Below are 26,664 nucleotides of genomic sequence, written 5' to 3'. Positions count from 1 at the left end.
ATCCGTCCTGAGCGACACTAGCCCCATTAGCGAGAAGAGAGTCAGTTGCTCAGACCTTGGATTTACCATTCGTTCTTTCACCCCACAGGGAACCACTAGGATATTCCCTCTACTACTGTACTTCTCTAATTAATAACTTAGTAGATAGATGAGTTCACAGATATGAGATGCTGTTTATAATTCTTTTCATGGGTAAACCATACTTTTGTTGTTTACCAAATATTCTGGCAGTAAGAGTGTTCCTTTAAAGGACAATGGAACACTTGCCCAAGGGATGCAGGGTCATTCAAGTTCTAAACATTTCAAGGCAGTGACAGGTACCAATCTGGTTTTCAATTTCTAGAACTTCTTCCTGGAGGCCTGGCACTGTGGGGTATCTCCCAGTCTGCTATATTATGGTTGTTCAGCCATCACTCCTGTTATTTGTTTTAACTTACATATACAATCAAGTGGCCTTAAATGTTCAAGTGGATTTTTTAAAAAAGGAAAAAGAGGCATGGAGACAGGAAAGAATTTTCCAAATAGAAAAAAATATATGTATTCTTCAGAATCTACTATTGTTGACCATCAGGGTGTAGTTCTCCTTTTATACTTTGGACAGATGCCCTATCTTGTTTTAATTCAGATCTGTTGACATTTTTGCTTTCACTTATAACATTTTCTCTTCTGCTGGCATGCTGTAGATATTTTATGTGTAATAAGCTATTATTATCGTTCTCAAGATGGATTAGAGTTTTCATAATAGAGTGATAACTCATTGAAAGCTACCATAAAATCTATATAGGCTCAAATCCAGAAGAATTTCCTCAGCTCCTATTATGTGTCAAGAGTAGACATTCTGCTAAGTTGCATGTAGCACTCCCACTGTGCGGGATATACCTGCATATTCAAGCTGTGTGAAATCATGTGGGTGATAGGTTTTCTTTTAAAGATAGTTTAGTTGTGGGCTGGAGGACAAAGAAACGGCAGAGTTACGGCTGTTGTTTTTAATTCCCAGATACTATTGATGTGGGGTAATTAATATTTGTTCCGTTAGTAATAATCTGATCACTCTCTGGGATGAGAGGTGGCGATCCTATTTTGAGTGTCATTTTGATAATGATTTTAGTAATGACACATAATGGGTATTGCGTTTCTTTTGTATTCATGCGGGAGTACCTATTTCAGTGGCATATTTATTTCTATCTAAAAGTACAGAATTCTTCCTTCTATAGCCATCATTCTTTTTCCCTCTGATTTTGTTATATCTTTATATCTGGAGCAACTCTATAAAATAATAATGGAGTTTTTCAGTTGGCAGCTATATAAAATGAAGACAGAAAGGTTTATTAAGGTTTTAGTCATACATATTATGTAAAATTATGCTGGAGGAAAAGACATTGATAAAAAATAGTAGATGATTTTAGAGGTTTATGTACTTTTATGCCTTTTAGTACACCAGACTCCCTGGGACACCTCTATAACTTTTAGAGTGATTTTTTAAAAAATTAATTCTGACTTCTGAAGTTATCTATTAGCTCTCGCAGATCGGACGTTTGAATTTGGCCTCAAATCTTAACACCACATGGCTGACAACCTGCTTACGTTTTGCTACTCATTTCACTTTGCTGAGTTTGGTGAGAGAGAAAGGCTTCTGCTGAGGGAGATACAGACACTTGAAGTTTTGCTTCTTCACAAATTTTCTCTTGCCCTTAGGGGCACAGCCAGGCTTGCAAGCATACTTTAGGGGTCAGGGTCTGCACCATCCTTACATAGGATACTGCAGAGGACTCCTACCCGCTTCACTCACACTTAGATGTATCTCGCTCTTTTCTTTTGGCCTCTCTTAGCTGTGCAGTCTCTTGGTTCTGCTGTAAAGAAATTAATTAAAATGTTGGAGTCCTGACGGACGTTTTGGAACTTATTTATAAGTCGTTTGTCTTAGATGGCAGACTCTGATAGCTTTTGAAAATACATTTTATGGGAAAACATGCAGTATCTGCCAGGAGGTTGGGAGTGTTCCTTCTTTTCACTATGTACCTCTATCAAATATTTTACTTTTTTTTTACATTTTTTGGCCGCGCTGCGCGGCTTGTGGGAGCCTAGTTCCCCCACCAAGGATCAAACCCGTGCCCCCTTCAGTGGAAGTGTGGAGTCGTAACCACTGGCCCACCAGAGAAGTCCCTCAAATATTTTCCTTTTTTACTTAGAGGTTTGCCAAGGTTATAGGCTCCATTATTATTATTTATCCTCATTTATTTACTTTTTCTTATTAGAAATAAGTCCAAGTTAGGAGAGCAGACATAAGCATTCTGGAATAAAATAGTAGAAAATTTTTGGTGTTCCCTAGATGTTACTAGCTGGTCTTCAGAGTTAATAGCCAAATAGATTCTTCAGCTTTCTCTAACTGTCTGTGAGGCAAATGGAGAGGATAGAATGTGAGCCTGGAGATTTGTGTCCCCTCCCGCCATGCGGCTTTCAGGGACAGCTCTGCTTGCTGTCGTCTCAGCTCCAGCTCGGTTACCTGTCCCGAAATACCTTTCAGGGAGGACCACCTCTCCCACACTTGAAAACCAGCTCATGGCCCCAGATGAGAAGTCTACAGGCCCCTGACCCTCAGAAAGTCTTCTGAGGTTAGAGCTTCACCTTATTGGCCCAAATCTGCTGCCTGTTAATAACGCTTGGATTCCGATCTCTGGCTAACCTGACAACATGCTGGGTTTTGTTCCTCGTCCTCCTTGAGACTTTTTCTACTACCCCGATCCGTACTGCTTCTCCTCAGTTTGACGGGGACCATGCCTGCCTGGCTGACCTACCTAAATTTACCATGCTCTTCCAGGATGAGAGTGAAATGAATTAGAAGGAAGAGCTGTCAGGGTCAAAGCTTCTTTCAGAACCTCTGAGCTCTGGAGAGCAGCAGCTTTGGATCCTCAATTCACTGGGGCCAGAGGCCAGGAAAGAGAAACTAACCAGGAACTAGCTGCTCATAGCAAACTCTACAGACTTCATGTTTAACTTTTCCCCTAAAACCATTAATAAATAGTTGGGCATTGCATTAAGTGGGAAACACCTGTAAAAATCTGTAATGAAGCAAATTAAGTTGTAAGCTGACAAATCCATCCTCACCATGATCTCGAGTCATACCTGATTAATCATCTCATTTCACAAACTCTTGCTGAGCCCCTCCGAGATGTCAGGCATGAAGCTAGCGCCGGGAGTGAGCTGCATCAAATCTGTGGTCTCGAAGAGCTTGTAGCCGGTTGAGAAATAGACTTGTAGATCATTGCAACCTGATGTGATGACTGTTCCAATGGAAATGTGTGGAAAGTCCTGTGGGGACACAGAGCGGGAGCGGGGGTCATTATCAGCACAGAGGATAGGCGTGAATGAAGTGGGAAGAGAAAGACCAGATACTGAGGGGCCTCGGAGGGGAAGAAACAGGTACAGTCCTCACTCTGAAGTTGACTGTTTCTTTGTTCTCATTCTAAATGTATGGTATAATGATCGAAGTCCGGAAAAATCTATGAAAATTCAGGAACTGTCAAAAAGTGCTGAAGAATAAATAGCATGACTTCAGAATAAATCTGACAATGCTGAAATCTTTCCTTTCTTCCTTGATTGAATGTGGCATTTCAGTGCCACTGAACTACTGTCTGGTTAAAGTGAGAATCTGTGTGTTAGTCCCAGTACTATGATTCTGAATTTCTGGTAGGAATGAACTTTCATGACTAGCAAGTCCCATATATCTAGGGCAGATTGTCACCAAAGTAAACGCTAATGAATTTAAGCCAAGTTAATAAAATTACAAATTACTTATTACTGTCCAAATGCTCTTAAAAATAATTATCCTTTCAATTTCTTATTAGTTTATTTGTGCAGATGCTGGAACCAAACTAGCTGAATCAACAATCCTGAGCAAGCAGATGATCGCCTCTCTACCTGGAGTAAGTCCTGACCGAATTAATTATCCACATTTTCTGTTACTCCTCATTTCCTCATTTAGCCAAGAGGTATTTTTGGGCCTGTGTCCTGGTTCACTGTAAAATTGAAATCATTAGTATCTTGTTTGAAAGAGCACTGGTGAAAATTTGAATTAATCTCTGCCCCTGGAAACTTTTAATTCCAGGAAACATGAATAAAATTGAAGCAGCCAGTTAAGGAGAGGGAAGAAATTACCAGGCATACAGAATAGATTTGATTAAAGTTCAATTTTTCCAGAATCAATTTTCTTACACTGGCTTCTGTTAACCAATTTGATTTAACTACTGCCAGAAAGAAATAAGCATTTAATACCTTGTTTTCCTTTATAATATTTCCTCTGAAAATTGAAAAAACTTTTATTATCATCAACTAGTGAACTATTTGGTGAAATATGTTAAGATTCTTATAGATAGGATTGAATATGAGAAACCACAATAACTTATTGATAGCAAGGTTATTGCAACAAACTGAGAAACCTTAGAGATATAAATTATTAATGGAAAAAATTTATTTAAATTTTCAGTAGAGAAAAAAATTTTTTTTAGTTTATTTGTTTACGTATTTATGTATTTATTTTTGGCTGCGTTGGGTCTTCGTTGCTGCGCGTGGGCTTTCTCTAGTTGCGGCGGGCGGGGGCTACTCTTCGTTGCAGCGCACGGGCTTCTCATTGCGGTGGCTTCTCTTGTTGCAGAGAACGGGTCCTAGGCGCACGGGCTTCAGTAGTTGTGGCACGTGGGCTCAGTAGTTGTGGCTCGCCGGCTTAGTTGCTCCGCGGCATGTGGGATCCTCCCGGATCAGGGCTCGAACCCGTGTCCCCTGCATTGGCAGGAGGATTCTTAACTACTGCACCACCAGGGAAGTCCGAGAAAAATTTTAATAAGGAAAAAAGATGACTTATAACCCTTCTGCCCTAAAATAAGAACCCTATTGTTTTAGAAAATTTTTACATGTTTTGATCTATTCAGTATCCTAATTTGCTTATTCCCATATTGTTGGAAATCTATATGCTTTCTAGTTTCTTTGTTTGTATAGCATAGCATAGTATATAGCATATACACAAAGATCCTCTTCATGTTTATTTTGAATGATAGCCTTGGGATAAATTCCTTAGTCACTGGGCAGGAACATCTTCACAATACATATTCCCATGTTGCTTTCCAAGAAGGTTTTATTCATTTACATTTATAAGTATACCAGTTTTATCCACAGCACACTAAACATTACTTCATTTTTTTTTTTTTTTTGATGTGGAGAAATATTATGAGAGAGGAAGAATAACAGTCATTCAACCCAGAGATAATTTTACTGCTAACATATTAATATATTTTCTTTCTTCTTTTTCTATGTATATTTTTAAACATAATCGAACTGTAATATAGATGCAGCTTTGGCTTCATATGTCATAAGCATTTTCCCCAAAGTGGCATTACCTCATGTGACTGCACCATATAATAGTGGTTAACAATATGGGTTTTGATTCACACCTGAGTTTGAGGCCTGACATTTACTAGCTGTGTGATCGGGAAGGTTATTTAACCCATGATGCTTTGATTTGTATTATCTGTAGACTGGGATATAATAGGGCCTATGGTCTAGGTTGAGGATTGAATGAGATAATGCATGTAAAGCACATTAGCATGGTGCTAAATATATAGTAAGTGCTGAGTAAACATTAACTATTAAAAATAATATTAATGGAGGTAGGGGGACAGGACAGGTGATGTTTAAGGGTACAGACTTACAATGAGCAGTAAAAAAGTCCTAGAGATGTAATGCACAGGTCAGTGAATATAGACAACAATATTGTATTATAATAATCAAACTTGCTAAGAGACTAAAACTTAATTGTTCCTACCAAAAAGAAAGGATAATTACATAATGTGATATAGGTACTAATTAGCGTTATGATGGCAGTCATATTACAATATATAAATGCATCAAATTAACATGTTATACACCTTAAATTTACATCATTATATGTCAAACATATGTCAATAAAAAAATAAAATACAACTAAAAGTAAAAAAAATACTATTAACAAACACTACTTATTGTTGGATAGTTTCATTATTTTCAATATTCTGCAATTGTAACTAATGTGTGATAAACATCTTTGTGCTTAAATCTTTGTTCATATTTTAGACTATTTCTTTATAATAGGTTTCTAGGAGTAGATTAATAGATTCTGGGTTTTTTTAAAGGTTCTTGACAATAGTTGGGGTAATGCAAGATGCTATGAGATAAAATTCCAGTTCTTAGCAACTTAGCTCCAAAAAAGTTTATTGTTTGCTCAAGTGAAGTTTAAACAGGTGTCCTGATTAACAAAGGGAGGAGGACTTCCACATGAGCATTTGCGGATCAGGTTTCTTCTGTCACGTGCAGTCCTCTGCAATCAGCTGGTGGTTGGGGAAAGAGAAGGGAATATGGTACATGGAAGGTTTTCATGGGCCAGGTCTAAAGGTGGTGTACATTCCTCCTACTCACGTTCCATTGGCTAGAACTCAGTCACTCTGCCACACCCGACTGCAAAGGAGGATGGGAAATGTGGTCTAGTGCATCCTAGGGAAGAAGAAAAATGGTTCTGTGAGTAGCTAGCCAGTCTCTGCCCAGCACTCACTGGTTTCCTTATTTAATTCTCTAAAACTCAATATATGCTACTTATGCGATAGCTAAAAGATAATATCCCTAGTACATAAAGGTTTATTGAAATCAGCAAAAGACAAATATTCCAAAACAACAAAATAGCAACAGTTATAGCTCTACATATAGAACCCTTTCCAATGACCAATAAGCCATTCAAAATAAGCCTTTTACCCTCACTAGCAATCAGTGAGCTGTAAATTAATATAAAATATAAAAATTTAAAAATATAAAAATTAAAATCAGCTAGCAAATCAGCAGGCTTTTCTTAACAAAGAAACTTACTGATGATGAAGTGAAACAAGCATTCTTATAAGCTACTGGTGATAGTCAGTTTTGCTGAAAAAGAGTTGACAATCTACTTCTAGGAATATGTTTGAGAAAGTAATTAAATATAGAATTATCTACAAGCACATAAAGAATTATCTACAAGTATATTTATTAAAGTAGCATTTAAAATAGCAAAAATATGGAAACAAAATTAATGTGCAACATTAGGGTATTATTTAAATAAAATAAAGTACATCTATAAGATAGACTATTATGTGGACCAAATCAAATTTTCAAAGAATATTTAATTAATTGGAAAATGCTTATGATGAATTTAATTAAAAAGCAGGTTGGAAAAAAATTATCTCAATCTTATAAAAAATTATATATGTGTGTGTATTATATGCATTAAAAATATTTGGAAATATTAACAGTGGCTGTCTCAGAGTTGGAGAGCAGGAATTAGGATTATGGTGATTTTTCTTTTTATTAATTTATATTTTTCAAGGTTTCTACATCGAACACGTGTTATCTTTATAATGTAAGAAATGTAACTTTAAAATCAGATACAAGTTTTGAGAAAGAATTGGATATGGCTCACTTCAATTCATGTTTTTGAGATTAGAGTATGTTTTCAACTCCTTTATCATCAGTTTTTCCCACTGAAATAAACATAAGTCTTTTGCAACAAGTTGAGCTAGACTCTTTATGTTTTTTGGTTTTTTAAAATAACACACTAAGGTTATACTTACGTTTTGCAAAGTAAAAGAAAAAAGGGGGGCGATTGGAAATTATATGCTTTGTTTTATAAGTGTAGATGGCTCACTGAAGTTATCCTGACTAGAAAGTGTATTTTAAGGCTTTTATTAGATGTAGTTACTGTCTCTAGAGCAAAAGTAACTGGTAATAGTAAATTCTTTCCTCTCATTTTTTGAAATTCAAAGGTAAAAGACAAATATTGAATAATGCTCCAAGTAATTATTTTCTGTGACATTTGCCTAGTTGAAATGGTATAAAGTATTGCCTATGAAAGAAACAAATCCCTTTCAAGAAATTCAGGAGCAGAGTATATGCTCTTATTTGCATGACATGTGAAAGGTCAGAGAAAATGGAATAAACTGGGGGGGAAATCCTTTCTTGCACTAAGGGACTAATATTCCCAAAGCAGGAGCTCAATAACCTTTTATAATTCCTTCACTTGATTTAAATTAAAAGAAGAAAACCTTAAAACATATGAAATGCTTGGAAAACACTCTTGACAGAACTGCCAATGACCTTATTTTACTGTTTGTTATCCTGTCAGAGGAACTGACAGGCGTAACATTCTAGAAGAGATAGAAGGTGATATAGTTCAGTGCTGTGCAGATTTACATGAATATGGGAAAATGAGAGCCACTGGGTGAGCTAGTTAAGTATATAATGTTCCAGATTTTCCTAAAGAAAGCTAAGAAAGGCCTTAGCATAGTATTCAGATGGCTTCAAAGAGGGCCTGCTTTTGATCCACATTATATCCAGTCTTATGTATGGGTTCTCTCATACAGCTTTGATGTAGCAGCCTGTCTGTCCATTTTCCTTTTCTTTGTTTATAATCCTAAATTCACTGCATTGCCCTGAGAGAGCAGGTTTATTCCATTTAATAACCTGAAACACAAGTATGCTTTTTTTTCCTTTAAAACTTCTCAAACACACTGCTAGTATGGGGGGAAGATGACCATTTTGTTTCTTTAATTATCCCTAGCAAGAATTCAACAATGATAAATTTTTCTATTTAATAGTGTACCTACTATGTCTAAGAAGTTGTAAGTGCTTGAATATAAGAATTTTTGACTCTTTCAACAAACATGATATTTGTTTATGTCTTTTTTTTTTTTTGATAGATAAAGACATCTAAGACTATGGTGGTAGAATTTGGTGGTACATATTTTTGTGTGTCTAAGACTCCCTGGAGGGATAAAGTGTTACTGTTGTTTTGGGGTGATTCATGTCATGAAGACTGATACTAATGACTTTTACATAGGCTAAATCTTTATATACCACCCAGTTTAAAAACAAGCAAACAAAATCAGTTCAATGACCCAGTGGAAAAAAGCCTGTAAACCTTGCCTTCCCTAGGCCATCCCATTTCTTTGCTCTCCACCACAAACCTTTTTATTAATTTTTGTCCAAAGTTGGGGCTGACAATCACAGGTTATGGCTGAGAGTAACGAAGTGAGTCAGAAATCCAGAAAATGAAACAACTCATTAGTAAACAGCGTGAAACCAGAGCGAGACAATCATTGCAGTCAGGGCAAAAGCGCAGGCCGTGACTCAGAGCGCGCGCCCCTCCGTGTCCTGTGCGTTTCAGTGCGGGACGGCGGCGATGGAGTGCGTGCGACAGTACATCAGCGACGTGCTGGACTTCATGGCAGACATGCACATGCTGACCAAACTGAAGGTAAGAGGGCCTGCGTCCCCTCATCCCTCAGGTCAGCGAGGCGGAGAGGCATTTTTAGGGAATTAAGCAGACTGGATGGAAATGTATCATTACCTGGAGAGGCCGTGGTGGCACTGTTGAATGAGCCCACGTCCTAGGATTCTGAAGAACCGAGTTCCGCCTCTGTGAAGAGGGAGTGAAGAAAGGAAAGGATATTTCCATGGCGGCTCCAGTTCTGTGCATACCTTTACTTTTGCCATTTATTCAATTCTCGCAACACCCCTATTGTAAAATATTCCCATTTTACCAATGTAGACACTGAGGCCTAAGGTGGTGCAGTCATTTGCTCAAGATCACGCTACTGCTAAGTGGTGGAGACAGGGGTGACCTAAGACTGTAGTGACCCCCAATCCATTCTCTTTTCACTGTGCCACCCATTTAACTACCCTGAGCCTCAGTTTCCTCATTAGCAAAGGAAGTCTAATAAACCCACCTAAATCAACCTACCTTTGCTTCCCGTTCCAAGATTTGGTGTGAAACAATGCATGTGAAGACACTTTTGTAAACTTTAGTTTGTATGAAATGTGTATCATTATGCAAACATAAGTTGTTTATGGTTTTTATCTGCATTAAAGCTATCTCCTTCCAGAAGATAATTAAAGACAGAACAACATTTAATTTGCATATGGATAAAATCCCAGTGAGGTTGTTGAGGATGTTGATTGCTTTGCAGGGTGGAATGAATTGCTGATGCAAGTCAACTTCCCTGCCGCGAGAAGACTAGGGAGCTAAAAGATTGATAGTCCGAGAGATTTGAGGAAGGCCCCGGACAAAGAGCGGAAGAGGAGCCAGACATGGCCCGATGAGCAGCCAGATTGCAGCCCAGCACTAAATGTGGCTTTTTGATAAATAGGATCTAGTCGTCCCAGAAGTTCATCAGCTAAAGCTACGGTCCCTTCAGCACCCAACTCAGTTTCCAGACTCTGCTCAGATGATCCAAGTGTTTCTTGGGATAGGGATAGACTTGCAAATACTCTGTGGAGAGTAGAATCAAAATTTAAATTGATGATTTCTCACAATATCCAAATCCAGTCATTTCTGAGTAAGCTCCCCTAGCGTTTGCTCACGCACGTGTTACTGATTGCTGAATCTGGTCGCTTATGCTGAAACCACTTTGATGTCTGAAGAGGAAACAATATTACCTAAATAATTTTATCCACTTCCAAAATACAGAGAAAAATAATAAGAAGGATCCATGATGACCAAAAGGTTAGGGACTGTAGACATAATCCAACCCTCTGATTTTACATATTAGGAAACAGATCAGAAAGGTCAAGTGGCAAGTGGCTTAGCTAAGGCCATGTGACTGTTAGGACAGAACTGGGTCTAGAACCTAGGTCTCAACTCCCAGTTCAGTGCTCTTTCCACTAAGCCACACTGAGCAACGAAATTTTTCTGAATTAATTCAACTAGTATGTATTGAGCACCAATAACATGCCTGACACTGTTCTAGGCATTTAAGGATGTGATGATCAGCAAAAACAGACACAGTGGCTGCCCTCATTTATAGTCTGGCAGCGATGGCTAATTTTAATGAAAATTTCATACAAACTAAAGTGAAATTGTGACTTTCACAATTGCTATGAAGAAGAGGTAGACAGCAGCATGAGAGCTTCTAATAGGGTGATATGACCTACCAGGGAGGTTAGGAAGGCTCCTAGAGTAGGTCAGGGAAGGCTTCCTGGAGGGGGTGACAGTTGAGCTAAAATCTGAACAATGAATAGGGTTAATTAGGCGAAGAGAGGCAGAAACAGTATTTCAGGCAGAGAGAACAACATAAGCAAAGGCCAGTGATGGAAGGGAACATGGAGAGCCAATGTAGCTGGACCACAAGGATGAAGGGGTAAGATGCAGAAATCTGCAGTATCTAGATCATTCCAGGTTGTTTAGGCCATGCTAAGGAATTTTTTTCCCCTTTATCCTAAGAACAATGGGAAGCCCCTGAAGAAGTTTAAATGGGTTGTATGCTTGGGCGTGGTGATAGAAGGTGTGGAAATGACAACCTGATCTTCTTAAAGAGTGCCCTGGAACATCCCCAGTTACTCTGCCAAAGTCACAAAATACCACTTGGTTTTGTAGAGCCACATGAAGACATGTTCCCAGCCTCTGCATGAAGATACCTTTGGTGGCCATCTCAAAGTTGGGCTGGCTCAGATTGCAGCCATGGAAATCTCACGGGGCAACCACAGAGATAACAAAGCTGTGATTCGCTATCTGCCTTGGCTCTATCATCCCCCTTCTGCAATGCAACAAGGGTAAGACCCTTATTATTCGGGCCACGAGGCAGGAAACACCCCTGAGTGTCCTGGGGCTCAGTAAGAGCTACTGAATGCATTGAAGATCTATGAGAATAGAATATGATTGGTTAGGGAGATGGGAATTGAGACCAATTTCCATACTTATTTGCTGACCCGGCAGCCTTTTTGAACACGAGTACTTCATGACATGCTGACAAAAGTTGCCTTGCTACAAAGACCTCCGTCATCCTGATGGATGATGAAAACTTGGAGCTTAGAACTATCACTTTAACTCTTAATTTCCACTAGTTAAGTAAATTGATAGGTATTTATTTGTGCACTTACATAGCTTCTGCCTTCAGGGAGCTTAGATTATAGCTTGAACAGAATCTACATCAGAGATGAAATAGAGTTCAAGGAGGTGTGAGCCCCTGACCCTGCCCGTAAGGGAGGCTGCGAAGAGAGAGGTGCCCGTGGGCTAGTTTACTTGGGACCCTGGAGCAGGCTTGACCTGCCATCTTGCATGGGCAGCTTCCCGGCTAGAGGAAAGGTTTGGAGTGGGGTGTAAGGGGGGCAGGGGGAGAAAATTACTGGAGAACAGGAATGTGGGTGGCTGTGTATTTTATCTCCTCTTCTATTCCTTCCCTTCTGGTGGGGATATCCGAGAACTTTCTAATGAGAAGAAAGGAAAGAGTTTAGAAAGAGAAGCTAGTCAGAATGGCAGCCAGGTTTGTGGAAGAATGATGTTTAATCCTGTGTCGCCAAAGGCTGCTCTTTGCTCAAGAAGCTAAGATCCAGGATTAGAGTGCAAAACAAGAAAAACAGATTTATCATTTTGTTCTCACTTTGTTGCTTTGGTGTTTTACTTCATGTAACTGCCTACAAGACCACACTTTTAAACCCCTCCATCAGTAAGCGTTTGTTAAGCTCCCAGCGAAACCGAAAACACGAAAACATCTCTAACACTTCCTTCCTCCCTAATAGACCAAAAGAATTCATTGAGTGTGTCTCTCACATCCGGCTGCTGTCCTGGCTGCTTCTGGGTTCCCTCACTCATAATGCAGTGTGTCCAAATGCCTCCTTTCCCTGCCTGCCAATACCTCTGGATGCAGGTTCCCATATTGCAGACCATCTTATTGTTATCCTGATTGGATTTCCAGAGCAATCAAAGGTAAGTGATTTCTGCAAGATTAAAACCATATGCATCAAAATTGCTAATGGAAACCCTTATCAGCCAATTATGTTTCTTCTGAGAAGAAAGTGCATCTTATCACTTGCCCTCCTGTGGATGCTAGGAAAGCAACTTTGTGCTAATGCCTTATTTAAAGTTGTTCAAATTCCCAGCCTACCTTTTCTTCCCCTTAAATTGTTTTTCGGTTTACTTTTATGAAGATAAATTATGGAGGCAAGCAAGAGTTAGCTTCCTAGGCATTTCTGTCTCAAAATAATGAAGAGCAATGCAAGGATAGAAATATAATAAAAATTCTGTGATCGGTTTTTAGAACCAAATATGAAGAGGAGGAAAATTTACACTCTAATTTTTTATGCACTGCCTTTCAACTTAAATCTCTAGAGATATATGAAGATACAAAATGAAAATAAGGCCAGTTGGGAACTCACTAAAGTATATGTTGGAATCACTTACACAGAGGAACTTATAAATTGTAGAGACAGATGATGTGCTTAAGAGAATAAAGTCAATCCAAGGCAAGCATCAATCGTGAGCCTATACAAGCAAACTAGACACACTGGTACTAATCAGTTATGAGGAGCCAAGGTCCCTTCACAGAGCTTAGGCAGATTCTAGGAGGTCACGGTGGGTTTGGGAACAGCTGGGATTTAGGCCAGGGCAAGCTGACCTGCAATAAATTTATTCTGAAATCAAATAGAGCACCCATCCAAATGACCTGAACGATGTTTGCAAAAGGAATTAGGCAGTCAGTTCCTAATATTTCAACCCAATCTGTGTTTGATTCCTAATGATGGTACTTTATAATTCTGTGACATTGAAAAAATTACTTAACCTCTCTGAGCTCCAGGTTTTCATCTGTAAAATAGATGAAATGGTTTGAGAATTATGGAGGTGATCTATAAAAAATCTTTACCACAGTGTCTGGGACATTATAGGTGCTTACTCAATCAGTACTCATTACTAGTTAGGAATACTATCAGTACTTACTACTAGTTAGGAATACTATCAATACTTATACAAGTTAGGAATACTATCAGCACTTATACTAGTCAGGAATACTATCAGTACTCACTACTAGTTAGGAATACTATCAGTACTACTAGTTAGGAATACTATCTTTGCTGCTGCTGCTACTGCTGTCACTACTAGTAGTAGTATAATTATTAAGTGCTGGGCAGTGCGTTCATGTATATCACCTCATTTACTCCTAACTACAACTCTTTGAGGAGGGGACTGTTATCCCCATGTTACAGATGAGCAAACACCCTAAAATGGTAGAATGATTGTTCTTCCTAATCTAGTGTAGGGATAGGAACATCAGTTTCATTAAAGGGCAAAGGGGTGGGTAGATTTATTCTGCAAACTAAGGTGCCTTCTCTCTGAAAAGATGCTTGGTCTCTAAGCGCACTCCCACTGACTGAGTGAAGAGCAGATTGTTTGGAGGTGATGAATCATGAGTTTGTAACTTGGAAACAACTCCTCCAGCCTCGGATCACTTGAATTACATGTACTTTGGCTGTGCTCCTTGGAAAGCTGAAGCCGTGCGGAGAGGGCTCCTTGGAGCACCACAGCCCACTAGAATGTAACGGTTTCCTGTTTTCTTCCTTTTCAGACCTCCGTGTTGCACATGTGTTCTCTTTTCCATGCATTTATCTTTGCTCAGCTCTGGACCGTATATTGCGAACAAAGTGCTGTAGCTACAAATGTTCAAAGTCAGAATGAATTCAGCTTCACGGCGATACTGACAGCACTAGAATTTTGGAGTAGGGTGACACCCAGCATCCTTCAGCTGATGGCCCATAACAAAGTGGTGAGTTCACAAATGAGTTTCCCCTCTTGGACAGAATCTCAAAAACCACTCTCAGCCCTCACATTACATGTTTCTTTAGAGACCTCAGTTGTAACAGTACATAAATGGATTGGTGAATTTTTACGTTATAACCTGGATGTTCTACCTGCATAATAATTTTGATGAAAAACAATGCAGACAAATAAATTCAGTAAAAACCGTTTTTGTTTTCTCTGCCTAGTGCCAAAGGAAATTTATGTGAAACTTCTACCTTTAAGAGTTGTCTTGTGCTATAAAGTCAGAGAGTGAGGAGGGAGATTTATATTATTTTTGGATTCTAAGGCAATTTGGAAAAACCATAGCCAGTTAAGTCATCTCTTTGTGGTGTTTAAGAGCAGATTGACTGTACGTGTTAATTCTACTTAGGGCCCAAACCTGAAAAGAGTCTCACCATTTTGAGTTGCCCTCTGAGGACCTAGGCTCCTCAATCTTCAAATCCAGTTCCATTTTAATGTGGATGGCTCACCTTGTTGGAAAATATCTGAGGTATGGATAGCATGAGCCCACTTCATTGAACAAGCTTAGCTTAGTCCTGTGGAGTCAAGATTGGAGGGTGTATGGAAGGAATTTACAAGGGAGTCCTTTGGTTTAGTTTGCTACTTTGGTGGAAGATTCTCAGCTGGGAAAGCAGCATCCAGTGTCTTGGTTATGGGGGCTTCATCAGTAGAATTCTTATCTGTGAAGGGCAAGGGGCCTGGAAGAACACCATAATGATGATTCCAATGTGCCCAGAAACCCAACAATGCTCTGTCCACAAATGCATTCTGGAATGGTTTTGACTGATTGAATATTAGTCTAAGAAACATTTTCTTTTTGTTATAATTGGAAAGGGGATTATATTTTTCCTTTAGGGAAGCACTTTCTTTTCTTTAGAGAAGCAGATATTATAAGGCAGTTCTGTATGGAGAGAGGTGTTTTAATTCAACTTAAAGGAAATTTATGTGAAAACTTTAGGGTGCACCAACAGTTCTGACCACCGCATAGATAATTACATTTATTAGATCATAGAGTCTGGGACTGAAGAAGCACTTGGAGGTCAAGTATTGTATTCTGCTCTTTTATGGATGATGAAACTGGGACCTTAAATTTAAACTAGAGATTCAGAGTTTCCTTCTATTGTCGCTAGTTTTTTGATACCATTAATACCTCTCCTCCAAACCTCTCTTAATATTCAAATGTTGGAAATGAATTTGTTACTGGTGAATCTTGTACAAATGGTGTTACATTTAATGAATTTGAATTAATTTTAAATTCTGAAAATTTTGTTAAGTCACATAAGCCAGTCTGGTAAAATCCCCCCTGGAGTGTTTAAAATCTAGCCATAGGGATTTCTGATGAGGGATATCATTTCTATGGTATTTTCAAACTGTCGTAAATATGACTGCCTTGTTCCACGGAGAATAAAGCCTCAAACACAGATGGTGCAGTAAATGAAACAGCCGCTCCAAGTGAAGAAACTGGAGAAAGGATCGATCAAGATGGAGAAAAGACCCAAACCCAAGAGCTCTGCAGTTGGAAATGAAGGAAGCAGAAACCGTTTATCCTCTGGTGTGAATCGCAGTGTGGTGCAGATTAGTGAGATTGATACCTGAATTCATTGGCAGCCCCAAGTTAAATGAGGAAGGCATGGCAACTGCGAAACCTCTGCAGCTTATAAAATTCAGTTTCTGGTTGAAGTTTTAGAGAGGAATAAATACCTCTGGTCCCCTCTGGCTGTTGTGCAGAATGTCCTCATGGGCACAGGGCATGTGGCTGCAGACTGTTTCCGTATCACCTTGAGTGGAATTGATTTTCCTGTTTGTTGTTTCAGATGGTAGAAATGGTGTGTCTCCATGTGATTAGTTTAATGGAGGCATTGCAAGAATGCAATTCAACAATTTTTGTCAAGGTAGGAAAATCTTATGATTTCTATAGACCGTATCTTACTTCTAAAAACAAATGTGGATTTATTTTGAATGTACCTTCTGAAGAGGAAAATAAAACTGATTTAATTTTCACATTCAAAGATGGGGCTGGAGGAATCGGGCTGACATAACAAGCCTTCACCAAATAGTTATAGTATAATTTTTGCTCTTGCTCCACCACTGTGACCAACTCTAGCTGGGTTCAATATGTCGCACCATGATGGCATGCAACATAAGTAATTAAAATATTACCAGAAACATTGATCTGGAAATGACCCTAGAGTCATAGAAATTGTTTGGTGGAGCCTCACCTTGCAAGATATCCAGAAAACCAAGGAAAATACTCTGTCATTGTTTGACTTGGTAGCTGATACTTTTCTCTAAGATAAATTAATTTAGTTTCTAATATTACTATTCTAAATCACTGTACAGTGTGTGAAAGTAATTCATGTATTTGTTATCTATCCAGGGACATCAGAAACATCCTAGTGTGATAAAAAGATAAAAGAACAAAGGAAAAGGTGGTTGCTCACTCACTTTCTCTTTTTATTTCCATTCTTTTTCCTTTCCTTCCTATCATTCCACCTCTCTGTTTCACTGATTCTTTGTCCTTCCTCTTCTTGTACCACTTCCTTCTTTGCCTTCCAAGTCTTTATTCCATTATCCCAGCCACCATCACCACCCCCCTCCCCCCTCCCCCCCCACAGAGTGCATCAGTTTAGAACCTTATAACTTCCTATTTCACTCCTTGGTTTGACTCTCTTCAATAAAGGACATTTGTAAAGTTAACTCACACAGTGCTGAAGAAAAGCAGCACATTTTTAGGGAAAACTTGACTGTTACCAGAAAACTGCAAGGTAGTTGGATCAAATGGGATAGATATAGCTTATCTAGCTTGACAGTCAATAGCAAATGTCAACACTATGAGAGAAACTACATGACTGACACTTGGGTGATCATACCTGATTTTGTTTTTTACAGCTTTATTGAAGTATAATTTATACACAGTAAACTTTACATATGTAAAATGTACAATTTGATATCTTCACATCACACATATTATACCCATGAAACCATCCATCCCCACAGTCAAGATAGTGAATGTCCTCCCCAGCTAAAGTTTTCTCATACACACTTGTTAGTCTCTATTCCACCGCTTCCTGTACCCCACTTCTTCATCCCCAGGCACCTACTGATCTGCTTTCTGTCATAATAGCTTAGTTTGCATTTTCTAGAATTTCATATAAATAGATTCATACAGTAGTTATGCTTTTTTTCTGCCTTCCTTCACTCAGAATAATTATATTACCATTAATCCATGTTACATGTATCAGTAGATTATTTTATTTCTGAGTAGTATCTATTATATGGATATAACACATTTCGTTTATCCATTCATCAATTAATGGACATCTGAGCTGTTTCCAAAAGTTTGAGGCTATTACAAATAAAGCTGTTATGAATATACATACACAAGTCTTTGTGTAGCTATAGGCTTTCATGTGTGTTGGATAAATACCAAGGAGTGGAATTGCTAGGCTGTGTGATATGTGTATAACTTTTAAAGAAATTGGCAAACTTTGGAAATTTTCCAAAGTGATTGTACCCTGTTACATTCACACCAGCAGTATGCATTCCAGTGTCTACACATCTTCGTCAATACTTAATGTAGTTAATCTTTAGTTTTAGTCGTTCTAAGAACTGTGTACTGCAAAATTGCATTTTCTTGTTGACAAATGATACACATCTTTTCATGTGCTTATTTGCTATCCATATATCTGCATGGTAAAATGTCTATTAAAATTATTTGCCCATTTTAAAAATCAAATTGGTTTTTTTTCTTATTATTGAATTTTCAGATACAAGTCCTTTATCAGATATGTCATTTGCAAAGATTTTTTTTCTGTGTTTGTCTTCTCATTGTTTTCACAGTGACTTGTGAAGAGCAGAAAGTCTTAATTTTGATGAAATACCATTTATCAAATTTTTCTTTTATGAATCATGCTTTTGATGTTGTATTTAAGAAAATCTTTGCCTAATCCAAGATCACAAAGAGTTTTCTTTGTGTTTTCTTCTAGATATTATATATGTTTTCTTCTAGGTGTTAGTTGATATCTATGATCCATTTTGAGTTAACTTTTGTGGATGTGTGTGGTATGGATTGAGGTACTTTTTATGTGTGTGGCTATCCAATTATTCTAGGATTATTTGTTAAAAATTCTATCCATTGAATTGCTTTTGCACTTTTGTCAAAAATCAATTGACCATTCATGTATGGTTCTATTAATGGATACTCAATTCATTTCTATTGATCTGTTTGTCTACCTTTGTACCACGCTGTCTAGGTTACTATAGCTTTCTAATATGCCTTGAAATCATGTAGTGTTACTCCTCTAAATTTCTACACCTATTTCAAAGTTGTTTTGGCTATTTTAGGTCCGTTGCATTCTAGATACGTTTTAAAATCAACTTGTCAATTACTACGAAAAGCCTGCTGGGAATGTGGGTTGCACTGATGTATACATCACTTTAAGGAGAATTGAGATATTAACAATATCGAGTCTTCCAATCTATGAACAGAGTATATCACTCTATTTATTTATGTCTTCATTAATTTTTCTCAGCAATATTTATAGTTTTCCATATACAGGACTAGAATATTTTGTCAAATTTATCCCTAAGTATATAGTAATTTTATAGTATTATAAATAACATGGTTTTTTACATTTAAATTTTTGGTATTTTATTGTTAGTATTTAGAAATATAACTGATTTATGCCTTTATACCCTGCAATCTGTTAAACTCATTTATTAGTTCTAGTAGCTTTCTTGTAGCTTTCATCAGATTTTCTCTGTAGACAATAATGTCATGTGCAAGTAGAAGCAGTTTTCTTTCTTTCTTTTGAATTTTTATACTTTTAATTTCTTTTTCTTGTCTCATTGCTCTGGCTAGATCCTCTAATACAAGTTGAATAGAAGTCATGAGAGTTGGAAACCTTGTCTTGTTCCTGATCTTAGGAAGAAAGCATTCATTAAATATAAATGTTAGCTGTTAGTTTTTCATAGATACCCTTTGTCAGATTGAGTAAGGGTCTCTTCTATTCCTAGTCTGCTAAGAATTTTTGTCAGGAATAGATGTAGGATTTGTCAAATGCTTTTTCTACATTTATTGAGATGGTCATTTGATTTTTCTTTTTTGACTATTAACAGTGAGTTTCATGGATTGATTTTTGAATGTTAAACCAACCTTATATTCCTGGGACAAACCACTTGGTCTTGAAGTATTATTCTTTTATGTATTGCTGAATTCTATTTGCTAACACTTTAAAATAATTTTTTTGCATCAGTGTTTATGAGGGATATTGGACTGTAATTTTCTTTTCTTGTAATAACTATATTTGGTTTTGGTATCAGGGTAATGATGGCCTTATAGAGTAAGTCAGGAAGTATTCCTTTCTTTTCCATTTCTGGAAAAGTTTGTATATGTTTGGTATTTTTTTTTCTCCTTAAATATTTGGTCAAATTCACCAGTGGAACTGCTTGGGCTTGGAATTTTCTTTGCAGGAGGGTGTTAAACTACAGATTCAATTTCTTTAATAGATATAGGGTTATTTAAGTTATCTGCTTATTCTTGAGTGATCTTTGACAGTGTGTCTTTCAAAGACTTTGTCCATTTCATCAGAATAGTTGATGTTATTGGCATGAAGTTACTGATAATATTCCCTTATTATACTTTTAATATTTGTAGGATCAGTAGTTATGCCACCTCTTTCATTCCTGATAATGGTGATTTGTGATCTCACTTTTATTTTTCTGATCAATCTGGTTAAAGGTTTATCAATTTTAGTGAGCTTTTGATTTAAAACAATGACAACAATAACCAGCTTTTGGTTGGTTTTCAGATTTTTTCTGCAGTTTTTGTTTCACTGATTTCTGTTCTTTATTATTTTCTTTCTTCTGTTGACTTTCAATTTAATTTGCTCTTCTTTTTCTTGTTTCTTAAGGTGGAAGTGGAATTCACTGATTTGAGATTTTTTTCTTTTATAACATAAGTGATTAGTGCTATAGATTTCCATCTAAGCACTGGTTTAGCAGCCTCCTACAATTTGGTAGTTGTGTTCTCATTTTCGTTCAGTTCAGAATACTTTCTATCTTCCCTTTTGCTTTCCTTTTTGACCCATTCCTTATTTAGAGGCAATAATTTAGTTTCCAAATATTTGAGGCTTTTCTAGAGATTTTCTGTTATGGATTTTTAATCCAATCCCGTTATGGTCAGAGAAAATATCAATACTTTGTATAATTTGGCTCATTTTAAATTTATTGAGTCTTGTTTAGGATATTGTCTACCTTGGTAAATGCTGTGTGTACTAGAAAAGAATATGTCTTCTGCTGTTGTTGAATATAGTTTCCTATGTCAGTTGATTCAAGCTTGTTGATAGTATTGTTCAATTTTTTCATGTCCTTCCTTCTTTTTCTATCCACTTAGTCTGTCAGTTATTGAAAAGGGTATTGAAATATCTCCCTAATTTATCTTTTCAGGTCTACCAGTTTTTGTTTCACATATTATGAAACTCTTATTAGCTGCATAAAAGTTTAGCATTGTTATATCTTCTTAATGAATTGAAATTATGAAATGGTTCTCTTTATCCTCGATAATATTCTTTGGTAATAATAAAGGCAGTCCAGCTTTCTTTTGACTAGTGTTAGTATGGTATATCTTTTTCTAGCCTTTTAACCTATTTGTGTCTTTATATTTAAAGTATATTTCTTATAGGCAGTATGTAGTTGGGTATTGGGCTTTTTAAAAAATCCAATCTGACAATCCCTTTTAATTGGGATTTTTAAACCATTTTCATTTAATGTGTTTTGTGATACTATTTGGCTTAAAATATCTTGCTGTTTGTTTTCTTTATTTCCCATCCATTCTTTGTCCTTTATTCCCTCTTTTTCTACCTTCTTTTTGACTAATTGAGTTTTTAATGATTAAATTTTGGATACAATTTCCACTTTTTGGTCTAGATTCTTAAGGTGGAAGCTGAGGTCATTAATTTGAGAACCTTTTTCTATTCAGCTGTCAGTGTTTGGTTTTCTGAATTTCCTCCTAAGTACTGCTTTGGCTGTATTCCTCTGAATTTTGATATATTCTCATTTCCATTCAGTTCAAAATACTTTCTAATTTCCCTTTTGACTTCTTCTTTGACCCATGGGTTATTTAAATGTGTTTTTCAGTTATCTTATTAGCTATATGTCTTAGCTGTTGTTGTTTTAGTGGTTGACTTAAGAGTTTATAGTCTACATTTTTAACTTAACACAATCTGCCTTCAAGTAATAATATACCACTTCATGTATAGTATGAGAATGTACAACAGTATACTTCCATTTCCAGACTTTGTGCTATGATTGTCATCCATTTTACTCCTACATATGTTATAAACCAAACCATAATATTTTTTTGCTTTAAACAATTATCTCTCAAAGCAATTTAAATTTTGTTTTATATTTATTTATATTTGCTATTATTGCCATATTTACATTTTTCAGTTTTCTTCATTCCTTTCTATAGAATTAAACTTCCATCTTCCTTCTGCCCAAAGGACTTTCTTTACTGCTTCTTGTGTTGGTCTGCTGAAGCTTAATTCCTTCAGCTTTTGTATGTCTGAGAAAGTCTTTACTTTGCCTTCATATTTGAAAGCTATTTTCAGTGGTTATTGAATTCTAGGTTCAAAGTTTTTTTTCCCCCTAGTATTTTAAAGACGCTATTCATCCACTGTCTTTTTGCTTCCATTATTTCTGAGAAGAAATCTTTGTCATTCTTATTTCTTTTCTTCTGTATATGATACGTCTTTTTTCTCAGGCTGCTTTGAAGATTTTTTTCTTTACCATTGTTGCTAAGCAATGGTAGTTTTGGTGTAGTTTTCGTCATGTTTCTTGTGCTTGAGTTTGTTGACTTTCTTGGATCTGTGAATTTATAGTTTTCATTATATCTGGAAAAGTATCAGCTATTGTTTCTTTAAAATTTTCTTGCATACCTCTATTTAACATACTCAGTATTTCCTCTACCTTCTTGACCATATTGAATATAGTTATAATAACTGTTTTAATGTCCTTGTTTACCAGTTCTGTTCTCTGTATCATTTGGGGGTCTTTTCTAGTTACTTGATTTTTCTTCTCGTTATGGATCACATTTTCCTGCTTCTTAGCATGCCTGGTAATTTTTTATTGGATTCTTGACAGTTTGAATTCGACTTTTTTGGGTGCTAGATATTTTTTATTCCTACAAGCATTCTTGAGCTGTATTCTATGACATAGTTAAATTACTTAGAAACAGTTTTATGCCTTTGAAACTTGGTGTTAAGCTTTGTTAGGTAGTTTCGGAGCAGCAGTTTGTCTAGGGCTACTATTTCTTCACTGGTAAGGTAATATCCTTCTGAGTACTCTACTTGGTGTTCTATGATTTGCAAGATTTTTCTACTGTAACTAGTGGAAACACAAACTATTGTTATGTGATTACCAGGGATTTTTCCCTCTAATCTTTTTAGGTTATTTTTTCTTCAGCCTTGGATAATTTTCTCACATGTGTATACTGGTCAGCATTGAGCTGAAGACTCAAGGGGAACCCTTTACAGATCTTCAGAGAGTTAGCGCTCTCTCTATATATATATAGCTCTCTCCTTTCCACTACTCTGCCTTACAAACTCTAGCTCCCTTGGCCTCCCTGGACTCCCAGCTCCATCTCCTCCCCTCAGGAAGACCACCAGACTGTACCTGGGTTCCTTCTCCCTGTGCTACTGCCTGAAAACACTTTCTAGGCAGTGAGCTAGGATAACTGTAGGGGTCACCTTGTCTGTTTCCTCTCCCTCAGCGATCACTGTCCTGCATTGCTGATGCTTAATGTCTGAAAATCATTGTTTCATTACCCTTCATCTGGAATTTTAGTTTTGTTTTAGGCAGGATTGTAAATCTGGTCTTTGTTACTCCATCTTGGGTGAAAGAGAAAGTTTCATGACTAATTTTATTTTGAGGGCTGGAAAAAACATGGAGTGAAATGAATATAGTCCAACTGAGCAGGAAGTCTTCAATTTATCCCATAACATAAACCGAGATAAGAGGAAAAGTATCCCTTTGATTTTGATGAAAAACAACATATTTTTTTAAATGTCCTTTAGTTTTCTGGATATTGTTTTTGGAGAAGAAAAAAAACCAACCAATTTTATTATAACATTACAGTGCCCAGAATAAATTACATCTAATTCTTACTGACAGCTTTGTAGGCGCCACTAGCAAAAGGGTACTGAAATGAACATTATTCAAAAAAGTCAAATTAGCATTCCGGAAATAGGATGACTGCTGGATTGTATAGTGCTGTCCTTCACAATGAACTTTAACCTGATGCCTTCAGTCAGGTTCGTAAATCACAAACCTGAAGGCCCCTTGCAGGTATATTTAGAATCTTATGGTCTTGTGTTACATCAATAGGGAAATAACAAAAGCACTTCTAAAATCAGCCTCAGTATTCCCCTTGATTGCCTCATAAAGGCCCTTAGCCCCTGGGGCAACCCTAAGAAAGGTGTCCACCCAGGGGCAGAGTACTCAGTGTTCCCTGGTCTCAACCCTCCTCCGTCCCTCAGGATTCTTAACAAGAGGTTAGTTCAGGTATTTCCCAAACATCAAGAGGCATAGGGGCCTGCTTCCATATTAAATGGGTCAAAAGACAACAAAAGTCTGTAGGCGTTAGGACCCCTCAGGGCTTGTTTTTGCCCTGCAGACAGTAGGGAGAAGGCGGTTAGACTAACTTATTTTTTCCATTCAGAATATCCAGATGAGCCGGTCCTCTTAAACGCCAGAGAGTACACCCTTATCTGCCACCAACCTTCGTAATCCCACAGTTTTATTATGAAGGTGGGTGGCAGGGGAGGCATGAAAGGGTGTCATTTTCTGATTGAGTTTCAGTCCCATCACATCTTCTGGGGCACACCATCCTCCATTTCCAAACACAATAGTCATATTAGCGACAGAGTATTAAATGGCTGTGATAGAAACACTGTGTTTAGGAATAAACATCAATAGAAGTCAAATTAGCAAATTGTTTGTATCTATAGAACGTTGAAAGCAGAACAGCAGCCAGATTTAGCCTTGGGAAAAAAAGAATAGAGAGGAAATATAATTTATCACCTCACCAAGTTGTTTTTTTAATGATTTGATGAATTAAATGAGACTAGCAGTTATGGCCGTGACTAGTGAACAGAGAGGTTATTTATATGCTATCCCCCGTCCTAGCAGGCTCTCCTCCTGATCCTCTCGCTTTGGTCATTGCATTGCTGTGAACAAATCCCAGGCTCACTTTTAACCTTTTCCCCGATCCAAAGAGCAAACTAGTCCTCAGACCCTCACAGGTTGGCACTGCAGGCAGCAACCTTCTCCATCCCGGAAGCCGTCCCTGGTCTTATCTGGACCATGAAGGCAGCCTCCACACTGGGCCCCTGCCTCCGTTCTCCATGTCCTTCCACATCCTAGTGTCCAGACTGCTGCCACAGTGACCTTGCTGGGGCACCGTTCTCCTCACGGTGAATGGGGCTTCCCTCATCAGAAAGCACACTGAATTTGGAATAAAACCCATATCTCCTTATGTGGCATCCTAGATCATCTGTGGGTAGATGGGGAGAGGCCTTGCTCTGCTTGTCTAAACTTGTTTTTCATGACCCTATGCTAAGAACCTCACCCTCCAGCATCACGTGAACCTCCACTGCTTCCTCACCTCTCTGCACACTCCCACCTCTGGGCTTTGCTTCCTTGAGTGCCCTTGTATTAGTTTGCTAGGCTGCTGAGCACTGCAAATTGGGTGACTGAAGCAACAGAAATGTATTGTCTCATGGTTCTGGAGGCAAGAAGTTATGAGAACAAGGTGATGGCAGAACTGATTCCTTCTGAGGCTGTGAGGGAGCATCTGTCCCAGCCTCTCCCCTGGCTCCTGGGGGTTTGCTGGCCATCTTTGGCGTTCCTTGGCTTGTAGATCTCTGCTTCACCTTCATGTGCCACTCTCCCTGTGTATCTATCTGTGTCCAAATTTCCCCCTTTCTATAAGAACACCAGTCATATTGGATTAGGGGTCCCCCCTACTCCAGAGTGGCCTCATCTTAACTCGCTACATCTTCAATGACCCCATTTCCAAATAAGGTCACATCTGAGGCTGTGTGGGCAAGGACTACAATGGCTATATGAGAGGACACAATGCAATCCATATCAACTCTATTGGAGTCGGGTCAGAAAGAGCATGGAGTGAAATGATATGATGCATTTGAGCATATTAAAGATCTGAGCAGTCCTGAAAGAAACTAACATTTCCAGAGTTATTAGATCATAGCCCTCCTTCCCCATTTAAATCCCACCCAACTAGAGTTGTGTGGAATACACTTTGGGAAATGTATTCTGTCCCTGACTTGCGGATTTATGAGGCCACGAACGCAAGTCAACACTTGCGTTAGGAAGGGCTGAAGTGTGGCGAGAGACCAAAGTGGACAGAGGAGAGCCGCTGCTGGGGGAGCTCGGGCGGGGCACCTGTGACCTCCTAGGAAGGGTCTCAGGGCAAATCAGAGGCAGCGGAAGGGCAGGGCTCCCCAGATGCCCAGGATTTGAGAGCCTTGCTCCCAGCTGGAGCAGGGACCCGCTGCTCGCCTGCCCGTGCACCCACACTGCTGAAACCCCGGCCTGCACTCACTCCTGCTGTGTCTCGTCTTCCAAATCACAGCCAGGCAACTTCAGGGCTTGTCTCTGTCCATCACTTAAGCATTTTAACCGCTTCCCAGTGATCTTTTCTTAATGACCACAGGCAGATAGCTTCGCCATGCTACTTGGAGACTCAGTTCTAAAGATCCCGTGGAGGAAATTCTATTTCTAGAAAGGGAGGATTTAATTAAATAAATACACATTTAATTTCCCATGCTTGGTAGCTTTCAAGAGACAATCAGTCATTTACAGTGTGTGTTTCAGGCACTCATGGGGCGCTTATTAACCTCCAAATGCCACCAGCTCAGCAGGGTTTGGCCTCAGAGAGACGTTTGTCTGATAGCGGGGAACTCTGCAGTGGAGGCCCACATCCTTTTGTGATGTTAAAGGGATTCCGTGTGCCTTGCTTTGCCAGG

General features: G+C 38.2%; 1 protein-coding gene across 8 annotated transcripts in view; it reads left to right on the top strand.

The window, feature by feature from the left end:
- The window catches only part of UNC79 (unc-79 homolog, NALCN channel complex subunit), a 257,982-nt gene that overhangs the window by 221,058 nt on the left and 10,260 nt on the right, over positions 1-26,664 (top strand). For all 8 annotated transcript variants that reach the window (XM_082384436.1, XM_082384433.1, XM_082384434.1 and 5 more), the window contains 6 exons: positions 3,846-3,923; positions 9,215-9,304; positions 11,423-11,598; positions 12,565-12,751; positions 14,385-14,582; positions 16,432-16,509. In XM_082384436.1, coding sequence (XP_082240562.1) covers positions 3,846-3,923; positions 9,215-9,304; positions 11,423-11,598; positions 12,565-12,751; positions 14,385-14,582; positions 16,432-16,509 — 807 coding nt within the window. The remainder of the gene's footprint in view (positions 1-3,845; positions 3,924-9,214; positions 9,305-11,422; positions 11,599-12,564; positions 12,752-14,384; positions 14,583-16,431; positions 16,510-26,664) is intronic.

This window comes from Balaenoptera borealis (assembly GCF_965194805.1).
Source record: "Balaenoptera borealis genome assembly, chromosome: 3".
Taxonomy (NCBI): Eukaryota; Metazoa; Chordata; class Mammalia; order Artiodactyla; family Balaenopteridae; genus Balaenoptera; species Balaenoptera borealis.
Note: the sequence above shows the minus strand (reverse complement) of the source record. Positions and strands in the feature narration are given on the sequence as shown.